The sequence below is a fragment of the Pristiophorus japonicus genome, chromosome 5, assembly GCF_044704955.1.
Source record: "Pristiophorus japonicus isolate sPriJap1 chromosome 5, sPriJap1.hap1, whole genome shotgun sequence".
Classification (NCBI taxonomy): Eukaryota; Metazoa; Chordata; class Chondrichthyes; family Pristiophoridae; genus Pristiophorus; species Pristiophorus japonicus.
This window is the reverse complement of record NC_091981.1, coordinates 203,975,693-203,993,742: the sequence shown is the minus strand read 5'-3', so window position 1 is coordinate 203,993,742 and position 18,050 is coordinate 203,975,693. Positions and strand designations below refer to the sequence as shown.

General features: G+C 40.9%; 1 protein-coding gene across 3 annotated transcripts in view; it reads left to right on the top strand.

The window, feature by feature from the left end:
* LOC139264567 (serine/threonine-protein phosphatase 6 regulatory ankyrin repeat subunit A) overlaps positions 1-18,050 on the top strand; it is a 235,379-nt gene that overhangs the window by 127,844 nt on the left and 89,485 nt on the right. For all 3 annotated transcript variants that reach the window (XM_070881239.1, XM_070881238.1, XM_070881240.1), the window contains exons 10-12: positions 9,812-9,926; positions 14,429-14,511; positions 15,511-15,574. In XM_070881239.1, the coding sequence (XP_070737340.1) occupies positions 9,812-9,926; positions 14,429-14,511; positions 15,511-15,574 (262 nt within the window). The remainder of the gene's footprint in view (positions 1-9,811; positions 9,927-14,428; positions 14,512-15,510; positions 15,575-18,050) is intronic.

Below are 18,050 nucleotides of genomic sequence, written 5' to 3'. Positions count from 1 at the left end.
TCCTAATCTGAGGAAGGACGTTCTTGCTATTGAGGGAGCGCAGCGAAGGTTCACCAGACTGATTCCCAGGATGGCAGGACTGACATATGAGTAGATACTGGATCGACTGGGCCTGTATTCACTGGAGTTTAGAAGGATGAGAGGGGATCTCATAGAAACATAAAATTCTGATGGGACTGCACAAGTTAGATGCAGGAAGAATGTTCCCGATGTTGGGGAAGTCCAAAACCAGGGGACATAGTCTAAGGATAAGGGATAAGCCATTTAGGACTGAGATGAGGAGAAACTTCTTCACTCAGAGAGTTGTTAACCTGTAGAATTCTCTACCGCAGAGAGTTGTTGATGCCAGTTCATTGGATATATTCAAGAGGGAGTTAGATATGGCCCTTACGGCTAAAGGAATCAAGGGGTATGGAGAGAAAGGAAAGGGGTACTGAGGTGAATGATCAAAAAATGATCTTATTGAATGGTGGTGCAGGCTTGAAGGGCCGAATGGCCTACTCCTGCACTTATTTTCTATGTGTCGGGGCCCTTAGTCTTTCCTGTATTCAGTGTGCTTGGCCATTTCTTGATATCGTGGCGTGAATCGAGTTGGCTGAAGACTGGCTTCCGTGATGGTGGGGACCTCAGGAGGAGGTCGATATGGATCATCCACTTTGTACTTCTGGCTGAAGATGGTTGCAACCTCTTCTGCCTTGTCTTTTGCTGGGCTCCATGACCATTGAGGTTGGGGATAGAAACATAGAAATCTACAGTGCAGATGGAGGCCATTTCAGCCCATGTCCACGCCGGCCGACAAAGAGCCACACGGCCCTCGGTCAGCAGCCCTGAAGGTTACATATAAACCAATGAACAATGGCGGAAAGGTAAAGAGCATCTGACCCAACCAGTCCACCCCACGCAACTGGTACATCCCATGCATCATCGCAACATTTTACACTCCACCTCAACCTGAGCCATGTGATCTCCCGGGAGAGGCAAAAACCAAATTAAAAAAAACTCAGGCCAATTGATGGGAGGGAAAAATCTGGGAAAATTCCTCTCCGACCCATCCAGGTGATCGAAACAAGTCCAGGAGATCACTGTGGCCGTGTTCGATTCCCTGCAGTACTTACCATCATACCTGCGCCAGCCAACAAGAGGTTTTCCAATCTAATCCCACTTATCAGCTCTAGGTCCATAACCCTGCAGATTACGGCACTTCATGTGCCCATCCAAGCACCTTTTAAATGTGGTGAGGGTTTCTGCCTCTACCACTCTTACAGGCAGTGAGTTCCAGACCCCCACAACCCTCTGCGTGAAGTAGCTTCCCCTCAAATCCCCTTTGAACCTTCCACCAACCATCTTAAAATTAAGGCCCCTCGTAATTGACCCCTCCATCAAGGGAAATAGTTCCTTGCTATTCACTATATCCAGGTCCCTCAAAATTTTATACACCGCAATGAGGTCTCCTCTCAGCCTCTTCTGTTCCAAAGAGAACAAACCCAGCTTATCCAATCTGTCCCCATAGCTAAGATTCTCCATTCTAGGCAGCATCATTGTAAATCTCCTCTGCACCCTCTCCAGTGCAATCACGTCCTTCCTATAATACGGCGACCAGAATTGCACGCAGTATTCCAGCTGTGGCCTAACCAGAGTATTATACAATTTAAGCATCACCTCCCTACTCTTGTATTCTATGCATCGGCCAATAAAGGCAAGCATTCCGTATGCCTTCTTAACCACTTTATCCACCTGGCCTGCTACTTTCAGGGATCTGTGGACAAGCACTCCAAGGTCCCTTTGTTCATCCACACTTCTAAGTGGCCTACCGTTTAATGTATATACCCTTTCCTTATTAGTCCTCCCCAAGTGCATTACCTCACACTTCTCCGAATTAAATTCCATTTGCCACTGTTCTGCCCACCTGATCAGTAGATTGATATCCTCCTCCAGACTTTCCTCTTCACTATCATCCACACAGCCAATTTTAATAACATCTGCAAACTTCTGAATCATACCCCCTATATTCAAATCTAGATCATTGATGTATACCACAAAAACCAAGGGACCCAGTACCGAGCCCTGCGGAACCCCACCCAGTCACAAGCATCCATCAACCATTACCCTTTGCTTCCTAAGCCAATTTTGGATCCAACTTGCCGCTTTGCCCTGGATCCCATGGGCTTTTACCTTTGTGACCAGTCTGCCTGTGGGACCTTATCAAAAACTTTGCTAAAGTCTACATACACTAGGTAGTATGCACTACCCTCATCGACCCCCCTGGTTACCTCCTCGAAAAATTCAATCAGGTTAGTCCAGCACAATCTTCCCTTAACAAATCCGTGCTGACTGTCCCTAATTAATCCTTTCCTTTCTAAATGTAGATTTATCCTGTCCTTCACGATTTTTTCCAATAATTTTCGCACCACTGAGATTAGTAATTATTCGGCCTATCCCTTTCTCCCTTCTTAAACAAGGGTACCGCATTAGCAGTCCTCTGGCACCATGCCCAAATCCAAAGAGCACTGGAAAATGATGGTCAAGGCCTCTGCTATTTCATCTCTTACTTCGCTCAACAGCCTGGGATGCATTTCATCCGGGCCTGGGGACTTAATCCACTTTCAAAGCTGCTCTTTAATACCTCCTCTCTCACTTTATTTCATCCAGAATTTCACACTCCTCCTCGATAGTGGTATCTGCATTTGCCCTCTCCTTTGTGAAAACCGGCACAAAGTATTCATTAAGAACCGTACCATCATCTTCCGTCTCCAGACACACATTACCCTCATGGTCTCTAATAGGTCCTACCCTTTCTTTAGTTATCCTCTTGCTCTTAATATATTTATAGAACATCTTTGGGTTTTCCTTAATTTAACTTGCCAAGAATTTTTCATGTTTTCTTAGCATTCCTAATATCCCTTTTAATTTTACCTCTAAACTTTCTATATTCCTCCAGAGATTCTACAGTATTTAGCTTTCGGTATTTGGCATAAGCTTCCCTTTTTTTCTTTATCCTCCCCTGTAAGTTCCTAGACATCCAGGGGGCTCTAGAATTATTATTCCCACCCTTTTTCTTTAAGGGTACATAGAAACATTGAAAATAGGTGCAGGTCTTTCGAGCCTGCACCACCATTCGAGCCTGCACCACCATTCAGTAAGATCATGGCTGATCATTCACCTCCGAATCCCTTTCCTGCTTTCTCTCCATACCCCTTGATCCCTTTAGCAGTAAGGGCCATATCTAACTCCCTCTTGAACATATCCAATGAACTGGCAACAACAACTCTCTGCGGTAGGGAATTTCACAGTTAACAACTCTCTGAGTGAAGAAGTTTCTCCTCATCTCAGTCCTAAATGGCTTACCCATCCTTAGACTGTTTCCCCTAGTTCTGGACATCCCCAACATCGGGAACATTCTTTCTTCATCTAACCTGTCCAGTCCCGTCAAAATTTTATGTTTCTATGAGATCCCCTCTCATCCTTCTAAACTCCAGTGAATACAGGCCCAGTCGATCCAGTCTCTCCTCATATGTCAGTCCTGCCATCCCGGGAATCAGTCTGGTAAATCTTCGCTGCACTCCCTCAATAGCAAGAACGCCCTTCCTCAGATTAGGAAACCAAAACTGAACACAATATTCCAGGTGAGGCCTCACCAAGGCCCTGTACAACTGCAGTAAGACCTCCCTGCTCCTATACTCAAATCCCCTAGCTATGAAGGCCAACATACCATTTGCCTTCTTCACTGTCTCCTGTACCTGCATCCAACTTTCAATGACTGATGTACCATGACACCCAGGTCTCGTTGCACCTCCTCTTTTCCTAATCTTCCGCCATTCAGATATTCTGCCTTCGTGTTTGTGCCCCCAAAGTGGATAACCTCACATTTATGCACATTATACTGCATCTGCCATGCATTTGCCCACTCACCTAACCTGTCCAAATCACCCTGCCATGGCATCCTCCTCACAGCTCACACCACCACCTAGCTTAGTGTCATCTGCAAACTTGGAGATACTGCACTCAATTCCTTCATCTAAATCATTAATGTATATTGTAAATAGCTGGGGTGCCAGCATTGAGCCCTGTGGCACCCCACTAGTCACTGCCTGCCATTCTGAAAAGGACCTGTTTATCCCGACTCTCTGCTTCCTGTCTGCCAACCAGTTCTCTATCCACGTCAGTACATTACCCCCAATACCATGTGCTTTAATTTTGCACACCGATCTCTTGTGTGGGACCTTGTCAAAAGCCTTTTGAAAGTCCAAATACACCACAACCACTGGTTCTCCCTTGTCCACTCTACTAGTTACATCCTCAAAAAATTCTAAAAGATTTGTCAAGCATGATTTCCCTTTCATAAATCCATGCTGACTTGGACCGATCCTGTCACTGCTTTCCAAATGCGCTGCTATTTCATGTTTAATAATTGATTCCAACATTTTCCCCACTACTGATATCAGGCTAACCGGTCTATAATTCCCTGTTTTCTCTCTCCCTCCTTTTTTTTAAAAAGTGGTGTTACATTAGCTACTCTCCAGTCCATAGGAACTGATCCAGAGTTGATAGACTGTTGAAAAATGATTACCAATGTGTCCACTATTTCTAGGGCCACTTCCTTAAGTACTCTGGGATACAGACAATCAGGCCCCGGGGATTTATAGGCCTTCAATCCCATCAATTTCCCTAACACAATTTCCCGCCTAATAAGGATTTCCTTCAGTTCCTCCTTCTCGCTAGACCCTCGGTTCCCTAGTATTTCCAGAAGATTATTTGTGTCTTCATCAACTGGTCTGCCATTTCTTTGTTCACCTGAATCTGACTGCAAGGGACCTACGTTTGTCTTCACTAATCTTTTTCTCTTCACATATCTATAGAAGCTTTTGCAGTCAGTTTTTATGTTCCCGGCAAGCTTCCTCTCATACTCTATTTTCCCCCTCCTACTTAAACCCTTTGTCCTCCTCTGCTGAATTCTAAATTTCTCCCAGTCCTCAGGTTTGCTGCTTTTTCTGGCCAATTTATATGCCTCTTCCTTGGATTTAAGACTATCCTTAATTTCCCTTGTTAGACACGGTTGAGCCACCTTCCCCGTTTTATTTTTTACTCCAGACAGTGATGTACAATTGTTGAAGTTCATCCATGTGATCTTTAAATGTTTGCCATTGCCTATCCACCGTCAACCCTTTAATTATCATTTGCCAGTCTATTCTAGCCATTTCATGTCTCATACCATCGAAGTTACCTTTCCTTAAGTTCAGGACCCTAGTCTCTGAATTAACTGTGTCACTCTCCATCTTAATGAAGAATTCTACCATATTATGGTCACTCTTCCACAAGGGGCCTCGCACAACAAGATTGCTAATTAGGCCCTTCTCATTACACATCACCCAGTCTAGGATGGCCAGCCCTCTAAATTGGTTCCTGGACATATTGGTCTAGAAAACCATCCCTAATACACTCCAGGAAATCCTCCTCCACCGTATTGTTACCAGTTTGGTTAGCCCAATCTATATGTAGATTAAAGTCTGTACCTTTATTGCACGAATCCCTAATTTCTTGTTTGATGCTGTCCCCAACCTCATTACTACTGTTTGGTCGTCTGTACACAAATCCCACTAGCGTTTTCTGCCCTTTGGTATTCCGTAGCTCCACCCATACAGATTCCACATCATCCAAGCTAATGTCCTTCCTTGCTATTACGTTAATTTCCTCTTTAACCAGCAACACTACCCCACCTCCTTTTTCTTTCTGTCGATCCTTCCTGAATGTTGAATACCCCTGGATGTTGAGTTCCCAGCCTTGGTCACCCTGGAGCCATGTCTCAGTGATGCCAATTATATCATATTCATTAATTGCTGCCTGTGCAATTAATTCGTCCACCTTATTACGAATACTCCTCGCATTGAGGCACAGAGCCTTCAGGCTTGTCTTTTTAACACACTTTGCCCCTTTAGAATTTTGCTGTAATGAGGCCCTTTTTGATTTTTGCCTTGGGTTTCTCTGCCCTCCACTTTTACTTTTCTTCTTTCTATTTTTTGCTTCTGCCCCCATTCTACTTCCCTCTGTCTCCTTGCACAGGTTCCCATCCCCCTGCCATATTAGTTTAACCCCTCCCCAACAGCACTAGCAAACACTTCCCCTAGGACATTGGTTCCGGTCCTGTCCAGGTGCAGACCGTCCAGTTTGTACTGGTCCCATCTCCTCCCAGAACCGGTTCCAATGTCCCAGGAATTTGAATTTGACATGTTTGGCTTGAGCCCTCCGGATCTCCTCCTTGAAATGCCTCCCACTGTTCCGACACTGATTTACATGCAAGCAGCTGTTTTCTGTCCACTGTGGCCAAATCACTTCTCAACTTGGCAAAGTTAGCTTTTCCCCAATTTGGGACTTTTATTCCTGGTCTATCCTTGTCCTTATCCATAACTACCTCAAATCTGTCTGAATTATGGTCACTAGCACCCAAGTGCTCTCCCACTGATATCCCCTCCACCTGCCCAGTTTCATTCTCCAAAACTAAATCCAAAACCGCCCCCTCCCATGTTGGGCTTGTTACATACTGACATTTATGTAGCTTCACCAGCTGGCCACTTCATTTTTAGGTATGCCTGGTGCTGCTCCTAGCATGCTTTTCTACACTCCTCATTGAATCAGGTTTGGTCCCCTGACTTGATAATGGTAGAGTGAGGGATATGCCGGGCCATGAAGTTACAGATTGTGGTGGATTACAAATTTGCTGTTGCTGATGGCCTGCAGCGCCTAATGGATGCCCAGTTTTGAGAGGCTAGATTTGTTCTGAATCTATCCCATTTAGCACGGTGGTAGTGCCACACAACACCATGGAGGGTGTCCTCATTGTGAAGACGAGAGAGGAGGACGCATACGCGGTGTTGGTGGGAATTGCACTGCGGTGGGGGCGGGGGGAGGTGGAGTCATTGATATTTATCCTAGACGCATGCGCAGAAGGGAGACTTAGTACAAATAATTACTGTGAACTAGATATCACGTGGCTAAGCAAAGTAAACTGTTATTACTATAAACTATTTTAATATCCAATTTTTCTCAACAAAAGTTACCAGTTTAGTTTTGTTATATTGAGATTGGCACAACCCCATAAACTAGATATACATTACAGAATTTTGTTACTCTTACTGCAAAAAATTGCCATCAGGAGCCACAGAATTCTAGGTGCCTTGGCTACAGCTTAGCTTCATCTTCCACCAAAACTACGTCATAACTGACATGACTGCTTGTTTTGGTCTATGAAAGTAATAGGAGTGATTTTATTTGTCCCAAATTTGTTCAATTGCTCTTCTATTCAGGTGCTCTCCAGATATTTTTTCTCGTGCTTTGTGTAGAGGACTACTTCTATACATAAGTTTGTGCTTTCTGGGAAGCGAAACATGACCTTGTGCACAAAGTAATCTGCAAAGTCACATTCCCTACATGAATAACAAATCGATTTATTGACTCTGTGCACTGGAAATGGTAACTAGATTTCTCTGATAGTCAGATAAACAGTCTGACAGGTTTTATTTCATTTACCACCAACCACAAATCTTATCTATTAAACATAGTTAAACAGAAGCAAGAGCAAACACATCAGATTTCACGAGACAAACCTCAGGAGTACTTCAAACCTGTTTCAAAATAAATATACCCTGTACTTGTAACTCAGAACGCGTGCCTAAAGCAAAACATTTATGTGAAGTGAGATATTGAGCATTTCCATTGGACTTGGCTTTTTCAGCTGCCAAAGAAAACAGACATGAAAACTTGATGCAGGGCAACAGTGGTACCCCTTCTTTACCTTGAGGTCTGAATGGAAATCAAGGACGGTAAAATAACAATTTGTGTTTATATAGCATCTGCAATGTGAAATAACGAGCAACAGACTCTGAAGTACGAGACACAGTTAGGACAGGTAACTAGATATAGGAGGACCGGGAAGTAGAGGCCGTGGAATTTACGAAGGGAATTCTAAAGAGCAAGACTGAGGCAGGGTAAATGGTGGGTGAAGGTGGGAGGGAGGGATGGTGAGGTACAGGAGAGGTGAGTCAGAGGACCAAGGAGTGCAAGAGAGGGTGTAAGGCAGGAGGAGATGGCAGAGGTAGGGAAGAGTGAAGCTGTGGAGGGATTGAAAGGCAAAGACAAGGATTTTAAATGGAATACATTAGAAGATGGTGCTAATATAGGTCAAAGGAGATGGGGTAATTGGTAAGCAAGACTTGATGCAGAACAGGATACGGTTTGGAGAATATGGAGTTTATGGAGGCTGAACGATGGATCATCAGCAAGGAGAGAATTGGTGTAATCGAGTTTAGAAGTGATGAAAATATGGAGAAGGGTTTCGCGGTGAAGGAGCTGAGGTGGAGGAAAGCAGGCAGGCAGGAGTATAGGCAGATGAAAGGTCATCAACCTGAAACATTAACTCTTTCTCCACAGATGCTGCCTGACCTGAGTATTTCCAGCATTTTCTGTTTTTATTTCAGATTTCCAGCGTCCTCAGTATTTTACTTTTGTAGGAGTATAGGCGGGCAGATTTGGTGATTTGAGACATGGGATTTGAAGCTCAGCTCAGGGTTAAACGCAGTGCCAAAGTTGAGAATGGTTTTGTTCAGCCTGAATAAGTGGCCAAGAAGGGAATGAAATCATTAGCAAGGGAGGAGAGAACCTTGTATAACTAAATAAATTGGTAAATCACAATTAGGTTTCAACGACACATAGAATACAAACACTGATAGCTCATAAACACCAAATAGCTAGGAATCTTCTGCTTAGACAGTTGTAAAGGCTAGTGACTTGATGCGTCTTAAAGATTAATATTCCTCTTGTTCAAATAGCCATCTAATTCCCTTTCAAAGATACTCAATACACTGCTTCAGCAGCACTTTGTGGCAGGGAATTCCAGATTCTTACTCTCCTCTGTGTATAAAGATTTTTTTCTAACCTCCCATTTACCTCTTTGTAATTGTAAATTTGTGCCCTATTGTTACCATCCCATCGATCAATGTGTAAAAATATCAGTATTTACAGAACCATGACCCATAATAATCTTGAAAACCTCTGAGGTTACCCATCAACCTTCTCGGCTCCATTGGGAAAAAAAATAAGCCCCATTTTCTCAAATCTAGCTTCGTAACTGTGATCAGTCATCCCCGGTGATATCCAAGTGAATATGCGCTGCACCTTTTTCCACCACATTTATATCCTTCTACAACAGAATGCCTAAAACTCTGTACCTATACAATACTCCCAACTGTGACCTGTCTTTTGTATAGGATTCATATTACATACATACTTATATATTTTATGCCTGTAGATACAAAACCAAAGATTCAGTTTGCATTTTTGTGGCTTTATTTACTTGGACAGCAGCTTTAATGACCTGTGTCACAGTGCAGTTGGGTGCCTCTGCCTACGCCTTTTACGGTTTTGTCCCCGACCTCTTGTAATAGCAACAGGTTGTCTTGGTAAGACAGACCTCACGAAAATGTGAAGCGAGTCAGTTTTCAAGTTCTTAACTGGTAGCCAAACAAGAATTTTAGTTGAATTTCTACAAATTACTTGGATCAGAGATGAGTAGTGAGTGAAAATAACCACTTGGAGCTTATTCCTGAAGTAAAAGCTTTTGACTGTGAAATAGTAGGAAAGCTTTTATGATGAGAGATATAATTATGACATTGTTATTCAATTGTTGGTGCTAAATAGTGCATTTAACAAAATATATTGTCTGACTCTCATTCAAAACATGTATTAAGTAGTAACAAAATGTAGTTTTTAAGAGTTTAAATGTACTTTTTAATGCTCAGATTGATTTATTTTTCTTCTCTAGGTGCAGAGATAGATTGTGAAGATAAGAATGGTAATACTCCTTTGCATATAGCTGCTCGATATGGACATGAACTACTTATAAACACGCTAATCACCAGTGGAGCTGACACTGCAAAGTGAGTAACAGCTATTGACTTTGGCACTTGTTAGTATCTTGCCTAAGTATCCATTATTTATATGTGAGCCTTAATGGATAGTGCCAGTAGGCAGTTCAACTGCAGAAATATCATAGCTAAACCCAAACCGCCGCTCATTTGACATTTCCATGTGCAATTTTATCCGGGGTAGGTAGTGATCAGGTACCCCTCTCTCTCACTCACACTCACTCTCTCACCCACCCGATTGGGGGGTGGGGGGCACCCTGCTAGATCACCAGCCGGGAGAGCCAAGGCCAATTATACCCCTACCACTGCCATGGCTAGGATCAGTTAATTCAGCACAGATCAGAGTTTCAACCTGGCACTGTGCTTATTAGACACCTGAATCATGTCTCCTCTCTGACTTCTCTTACAGAAATTCAATTCAATGAATCTTCATAACATGAGTCTTGGAACAATTCTAGTTGCTGTTCTGTGAATCTTATTACGTTAATATTCTTTAAAGTAGGTGCCTAAAATTGCACGCATTTGTATTGAACATTGTCTCATAAGATTAAACAAGTGTGAAGAATCCATGAGAGGATGGATTATGCATGGTTTACAATAAGGTTGAGCTTGCTGGGAGCTGTTTATTTTTCTTCTATGATTTCTTATTCTGTGATTTATTCAAGGTTAAATTAATTTCATTTGACTTGTAATCAAATGCTCAATGCATTCCAGTATTTAACAATGTTAGTTTTATGTTGACTAGATGCTTTCAGTAATTCCACCCAAATCCTTTTTTTATTCTACCTTTTCACTAAATGAGGGTACTAATATAATTGTAGTTCAGCCCTGTTTTTAAAATCAGCCCAGACTACTTAACAGAAGAAAAAAAAGTAATGGGCACCAGGGTGGTGGGAGAATTAGTAGAGATAACAAGAAATTTGGTCAAAATTATGGGCTTTAGGAAAGCTTTTAAAGATTGAATGGTGAGGGGAGGGGTGGGGGGCGAGGGGCAGGAAATGGCAGAGAGGTTTCGGGAGGGATTTGCAGAAAATGGGGCTGAAGGTTCTGCCTTCCAGTGATGGGGAGTAAAGAATATGTGGGTGCATAGAACGCATTGCTCAACAAAACTGATGTTCCATTCCTTAATCCAAGCAGATCTCTAAATGCTTATCGCATCAGTCGCTTGTCACCCTGATGAATCCTGTTGTCATCAGAAAATTTTACACTAATGGAAGTGTACTTTCCTTTGTATCTTTTATGTACAGCATGAGACCCCTGCAGAATTCCGCAGGTCACAGATCATTTTTTAAATTTATTAGCTGCTTTTTATTGCTGAGATTATTTCCAATCCAACTAGCTAATTTGCTATGTATTTTGTGCTGTAACTTTTTAAAAGTTTCATGTGGAACTTTTTTCTAAATGATATTTCTGATTATTCTTTTCTGTAGTCAAAGAACACTATTTTGCTTATTCATAAATCTCTCTTCTCTTCTCCCCCCCCACCCCCCCATTGAGTTGGATATGGTACTGAATTATATATTAAACATTAATTAAATTGTTTCACATATGATAGCTCCTGCCCAAAATGTAGACTGAGATTTTTTTAATGAGATTTGGTCAACTAGTCTCATATTTTAAACAGTATAACAACATGTGCTGTGATTTACCAGTACTAAATTAATGGTGTCTGTTGAGAATACATCAATGAATGATCTCAATTCACATATTGGAGCTGGTTGCTCCATCTTCTGATATTGGATAACTGCAGTTTGATCAGAGCCTTCCCTCCTGTATGGCTCGGAGACATGGACCATGTACAGTAGACACCTCCAGTCACTGGAGAAATACCACCAACAATGTCTTTGCAAGATCCTACAAATCCCCTGGGAGGACAGACGCATCAACGTTGGCATTCTTGACCAGGCCAACAACATCCCCAGCATTGAAGCTGACCACACTTGATCAGCTCCACTGGTCAGGCCACCTCGTTCTCATGCCAGACAGGAGGCTCCCAAAGCAAGCGCTCTACTCAGAACTCCTTCACGGCAAGCGAGACACAGGAAACGTTACAAGGACACCCTCAAAGCCTCCCTGATAAAGTGCAACATCCCCACCGACACCTGGGAGTCCCTGGCCCAAGACCTCCCTAAGTGGAGGAAGTGAATCCGGGAGGGCGCTGAACACCTCGAGTCTCCTCACCGTGAGCATGCAAAAATCAAGCGCAGGCAGCAGAAAGAGCGTGCGGCAAACAAGTCCCACCTACCCCTTCACCCCATCTGTTCCACCTGTGACGGAGACTGTGGCTCTCGTACTGGTCTGTTCAGCCACTTAAGAGTGGAAGTAAGTCTTCCTCAATTCCGAGGGACTGCCTATGATGATGATGATTATGATATTGCATTACAATCAGGACTATATAATTCCTGTCAAAAATATTGTGTGCAAATTCTGTTTTAAAAGGTTTATTCTCTGAAGTAGCCTCATCTTCACTGGAAGGAAGAATGACATGTATAGACCTTTTATCCTGAAATACAAAGAGCTTTGAAAATTACTTAACAATTAACCATGTAAAAGTGACAATAAATGTATATTAGCATCATTGTTTTTTTTTAAACCCTAAAAAAAACATGATCAACTTTCTTGAATGGGGCTGTGTACAAGTAAGACTCATAATAAGCAACAGCATTCATTCATACAAGTTTAAAGTAGTGTAAGTGAATAAGCTTTGAAATATTTGGCTGCCCTAAATATGGTGTTGAAATACATGAGTGCACATGTGTTTATACTATATCCAAGCACTGGTAACAGCAATTCCAAGTTAACAGGGACTTCAGTTTCTTTATTGGCAGATCATGGAAGAAACTGAAGCTTAGCAGTAAAGCACATGCCAGTATTTTACGTATTACAAGAATATTAACCTCTAGCCTGTCGAAAACCTGAAGACCCATTTCAATGCACAATAGACATCCATGTATAGCAGGCTAAGCAACATAGGAAAATACAGAACCAGAAGATTTTGCAGTCCATCTGGCAAGTTCTTTTCATTTAAAAAAAAATTAAAAATTAATACACCCAAATTACCCACTCTTGCAATATATATTCAATTCTCAATTTTTTTACGTGCTGGGCATTCTGTTCCACACGTTCACCACCTTCTGCAGCAGGAGTTAAATCTAAACTGTCTATGCACCATCCCCCTTCTCAGCTTGAGTCTGTGTTCTCTGATTTCTAAAGTTTGACATTCTCAAACATAGTATCAGTGTTCAGTTTATCTATTCCATTTAGGGTCTTTAATAATTGAATATCTTCCCTGAGTCTTCAGAGTAAACAATTTCAGATTCTTCAACCTCACGTCATAGCTTGGATGCCTTAAACTAGTTACCAGTTTGGTTGTCCTTTTCTTTACTACCTCCAGTTACTGGATATCTTTGCTGTAGTACAACAACCAGAATTATGCACCATATTCCAGGAGCGGTGTTAACCAGTGCCTTGTACTGTATACATTTGTCGACTCCTAGAATTTGTACTCTGTCCCTCAGCCGATATGTCCGAAGAAATGAGCTTTTCACATTCTATCACAAACTGCACTGTTGGTTTCAGTGAGTTAATCACCAATATCCCCAGACCCCTCTTCTGTCTACTAGCCTAGAGCCATCTTGTTTCTAATGTTTCTTTTTATTTTCTATCTCTAGTCCAATTGGCTTGTATTAGTCTAGCTTAAAAGCTATTTGCCACTCATCAGCCACCTTTCCCAACCTATCCAGATGCATTTGAATTTGCTCTAACTGTTATATAGATGGATATAGAGTTAGAGAAATGTGGATATATAGATAGAGAAATGAAGATATATTGTATTTGTGTATCTATATTGAATATATATGCTCATATTGGTTCTTTGCTTTAAGTGTGCCATGTGATTATATAAATTAACCATTCCTGTCATCATAAACTTATATTTCTAAAGCTAAAAAGATATTTGGAGCAGTCATTCAGTAAGAATTGCTTGCAAGATGTGTTACTAATGAAGAAAAAAAAATTGTATTTATTTAGCACCTAATCACCCCTCTGAAAGGTATCCATGGCATTTCACGTGCATTAATCAATTTGAAATACAATTGCTATCTGTCAGCTATTCTGGTGACAATAACCGAGGTGTTGATTGAAGCACAGTGCTGAGATTTCATTCGTTCACAGGGTGAGGACAACTTGTGTCTTTTCCAAATGTTTATCAGTGTTCAACTGTGAACATTGCATTATAATTAGTGCATATCTAGTTTTCTTGTATTTTAATTGAGATATTTACCAAGATCTCATTTTAGCTATCATTATGGGGTTAAAGAGAAAGATCAGTGTACCGTAACTTAAAACACAAGTTGATGTGATCGAATCTGATATTTTAACGCTGGAAGTAATTCTGCTTCTGCCAAAAAAAGTTGTGGAACATTTTAACTAAGGAAAGCAGTTGTTCATTCTCTAAATAATGAGATATTTTAAATTGCTTAAAACTTAAACAAATTCTGTTTCTTCCATTCTAGCCGGGGTATCCACGGAATGTTTCCACTACATTTAGCAGCCTTAAGTGGCTTTTCTGATTGCTGTCGAAAGCTGTTGTCCTCAGGTATGTGTAATAAAGCTAACCTTTTAGTTACAAATTGTTTTTTAGACCCCAATCATAACCAGCATTTAGTTTCTTCTCGCTACCCCCACTGTTAACTCTTGAAGTAAAAACAATTGGGAATGTGATCATCATCAGTATATGTTTCCAATTTTTAAAATATTAATTCCAGTGCTTTTGCAACCTATACCTTGTTTATAGTTAAGTATTGGATCCCTAATTATGTTTGTTTCAGCACTTAAGAGTTGGCTCCTGGATAATTAGATGGCCATCTTATGATGTGGAACTAGGAGTCACCAAAAATATTGCATCCGTTCCTGTCACTAGATTCCTTCCCCATAGACTTCCACTCCTCAAAATCACATACACATGTTTCTTCTGCTACATAAAATTAAGACCAAGTAAAATAAGATAAATATTCTTTAAAAAAAATGAGCAAATATGTGTAGATGATGTATGTAGCATACTTGTAAATGTTTAATGAATCTGAATCCCTTGTGTTGTAAATTAGTTATTGGATTTATGGAACTGGGGAACTTGGTGTTATCTCTTGTGTACTAGAATAAATTGGGGATTCCTAAAAATCATTTCTACTTTTGATTATTGCAGCTATTATATACTAATCATCTTGATGTAAGTTATTATTTTCCAAAGGCGAACCAAATGCAGACACCACAGCTCTTGTCTCATGCCCATCCATTAAAAATTCCTTTATCTTGTATACTGTAAGACTTCATGTCAAGTGAATACCTGATTACCAGTGTGTGGATGGTGATTGTCAGATGATTATTTTAAACATGATGTGATAACTTAGTGAGATTCATGTTCTAATTTTCTAACAAAGTAAAAATGCTGCTTTCAATTTTTTATACTGTTGCTATATATTTTTTTTAAACAAAACCTTGCTTAGCACCAGTTCAGCTTTAAAACCTCTGCTGGCAATTTGGCAGGAGACATGAATATTCCTTTTATGGTTTCACAAAGAGCTTATTCATTGTACAGGCTTTGATATAGACACCCCAGATGAATTTGGCAGGACCTGTCTTCATGCGGCTGCTGCTGGAGGGTGAGTAATGACCTTGTGCTTTTTTGAGTAAATAGCACGATGCCATCAACAGTGCTGTTGTAACCGTAATTATATCCCTATGGCTCATAGAGCAGCAGTTATATCTAGTCAATAACATGCAAGCAGCAAATGCTATTAGCTGTGTGGGAGTTGGGCTAATTAAAATGTGAATGCAAGTGAAGTGTTGCCGTCAAACTGATCTTGTTTGAAATTCATTCAGGAAAGCCTGTATTAAGGCATCTTGCTATGCAGCCCTTCACTCTTTGTTCCATCTTGTTCCAGTTAAATAACTTTGCTGCCATATTAGGAACTCACACTTAAACATACATTGTCTTGACCTTATTTATAGTGCGATTAAGTCTCAGAATGTGTTCTTTTGGTTTATTATAAATAGTGTTTAGGTTAAACTTCAGTGCCAATAACAAAAAAGGCATAAATTGTCTGGCATTTTAAAACTGCTAATGTTTTGAGAACATTTAAATTAATTTTGAAGATTCCAATAGCATGCTATGAAAATCCTTGTGAAGATGTTTAGAATGCTCCACCAATGGCTCAGTGAAGTTGAGCGATACAAGACGGTCCCAAATTTATCCATTTTGATTCCTGGTCTGTGCTCTGCTAGCTGATCTTAGTCAGGACAAAAATAGGTTGTTACATTTGGCCATAGCTCAAAAAGGAATTGGACAGGATTCCCACTTCTGATCTCAATTCAGCAGTTCTTGCCGAGGGACACCCCAAGTCCAGGGTTAACCATGAATAATGGCCATTTAGAGAAAGTGCTGGATGAAACCCAGGTAATACATACATAGAAATTACAACACAGAAACAGACCAATCGGCGGAACCAGTCCGTGTCACTGTTTACCTTCCACGCGAGCAAATACAGTCCCCACCTCATTTGAATGCGATTTTTCTGTTGTAAGCAATAGCTGGTACAACACAGTCTGTGAATTATATTAGTGACCCAGTGCCGACAGCCTTATGGACCGTTACTGATACCCGATACCAGATAGCCAATTAGCACGACCATGCATCATCTCTCCTTCAACGCACCCAATGCCCCATCGCCGCTATTCAATTATGCGATGTATGTAGAATCCATCCTATTGAATTCTTTACTCATTCACTTCATTTCTCGTTGGAGTTTGCATAGAAGGCTCTGGACACAGGCAGCAGATTATAAGCGCAGTGCAAGACTTTCTCCCAAAGATACTACACTGCCTGATGAGTCCATCAGTTTTTGTTGTTTAGTTCAGCTTTTCCCAATGAACTGTTTAAAAGCCAATACATATTGTTACATAGGATATACAGCATAGAAATAGACCATTCGGCCCAACTAGTCCATGCTAGCATTTATTCTCCACTCGTACCTCCTCTCGTCTTCCCCCATCTAACTCTATCAGCATAACCCTCTATTCTCTTCTCTGTCATAGTTTGTCTAGCCTCCCCTTAAATGTATCTATACCATTCGCTTCAACCATTCCCTGTGGTAGTGAGTTCCACATTCTCACCACTCTCTGGGTAAAGATGTTTCTTCTGAATTCCTGATTTGGTTTCTTGGTGACTATCTTACATTGATGGCCTCTAGTTTTGCTCTTTCTCACAAGTGGAAAAACACTGTCTACTGTATCAAAACCCTTCATAATTTCAAAGACCTCTATTAAGTCACCCCTCAGCTTTCTCTTTTCGAGAAAAGAGACCCAGCCTGTTCATCATCCTTTCCTGATAGGTATAACCTCTGATTTCTGGTATTATTCTTGTAAATCTTTTTTGCACCCTCTCCAGTGCCTCCAGATCCTTTTTATAATATGGCAACCATAGCATTGTGCATGAAATATTATTTTTGTGAAACATAAATATATTTCTTAAAAACATGCATCGTTTAATTTATGTGTACTTCATTCATCCAATACCACAGGGGAATAAACACAGCTGTTTCTGCCCAAAATTAACCGAGCACTTAAGACGCTATAACTGACAACTTTCAAATATAGATGTTAATGCAAATGGCTAATGGTTATAATGTTTTTGCTGATACAAGAACTGCCTGTTTTAAACATGGACATTTTTAGTGGTGGGAGACTGTAGTTCTAATTACACATACCCATCTTGTTCCCATATATTTTTGACTCTTTCCTTCTCTACCTATCCAATCTAATCTTGAATGTTGGCATAGTTTCTGCCTCAACCACTAACCCTGGAAGTAAATTCCACAGCTTCACACCTCTTGTATTTCACCTGCACCCTATTCTAAATCTCTTGCATTTAATCTTGTATCTATGGCCCACATTCTTAGTCACTCAACTACTGGAGACAATCTGCTTATACATAGAAGTTACAACATAGAAACAAGCTAATCGGCCCAAACAGTTGTCAGTATTTACCCTACACACTAGCAAATAGTTGTCACATTTACCCACCCAGTTTCTATATCCCTTCAACCCTTTTCCTTCATCTACCCTGTCTCATCATTCTAT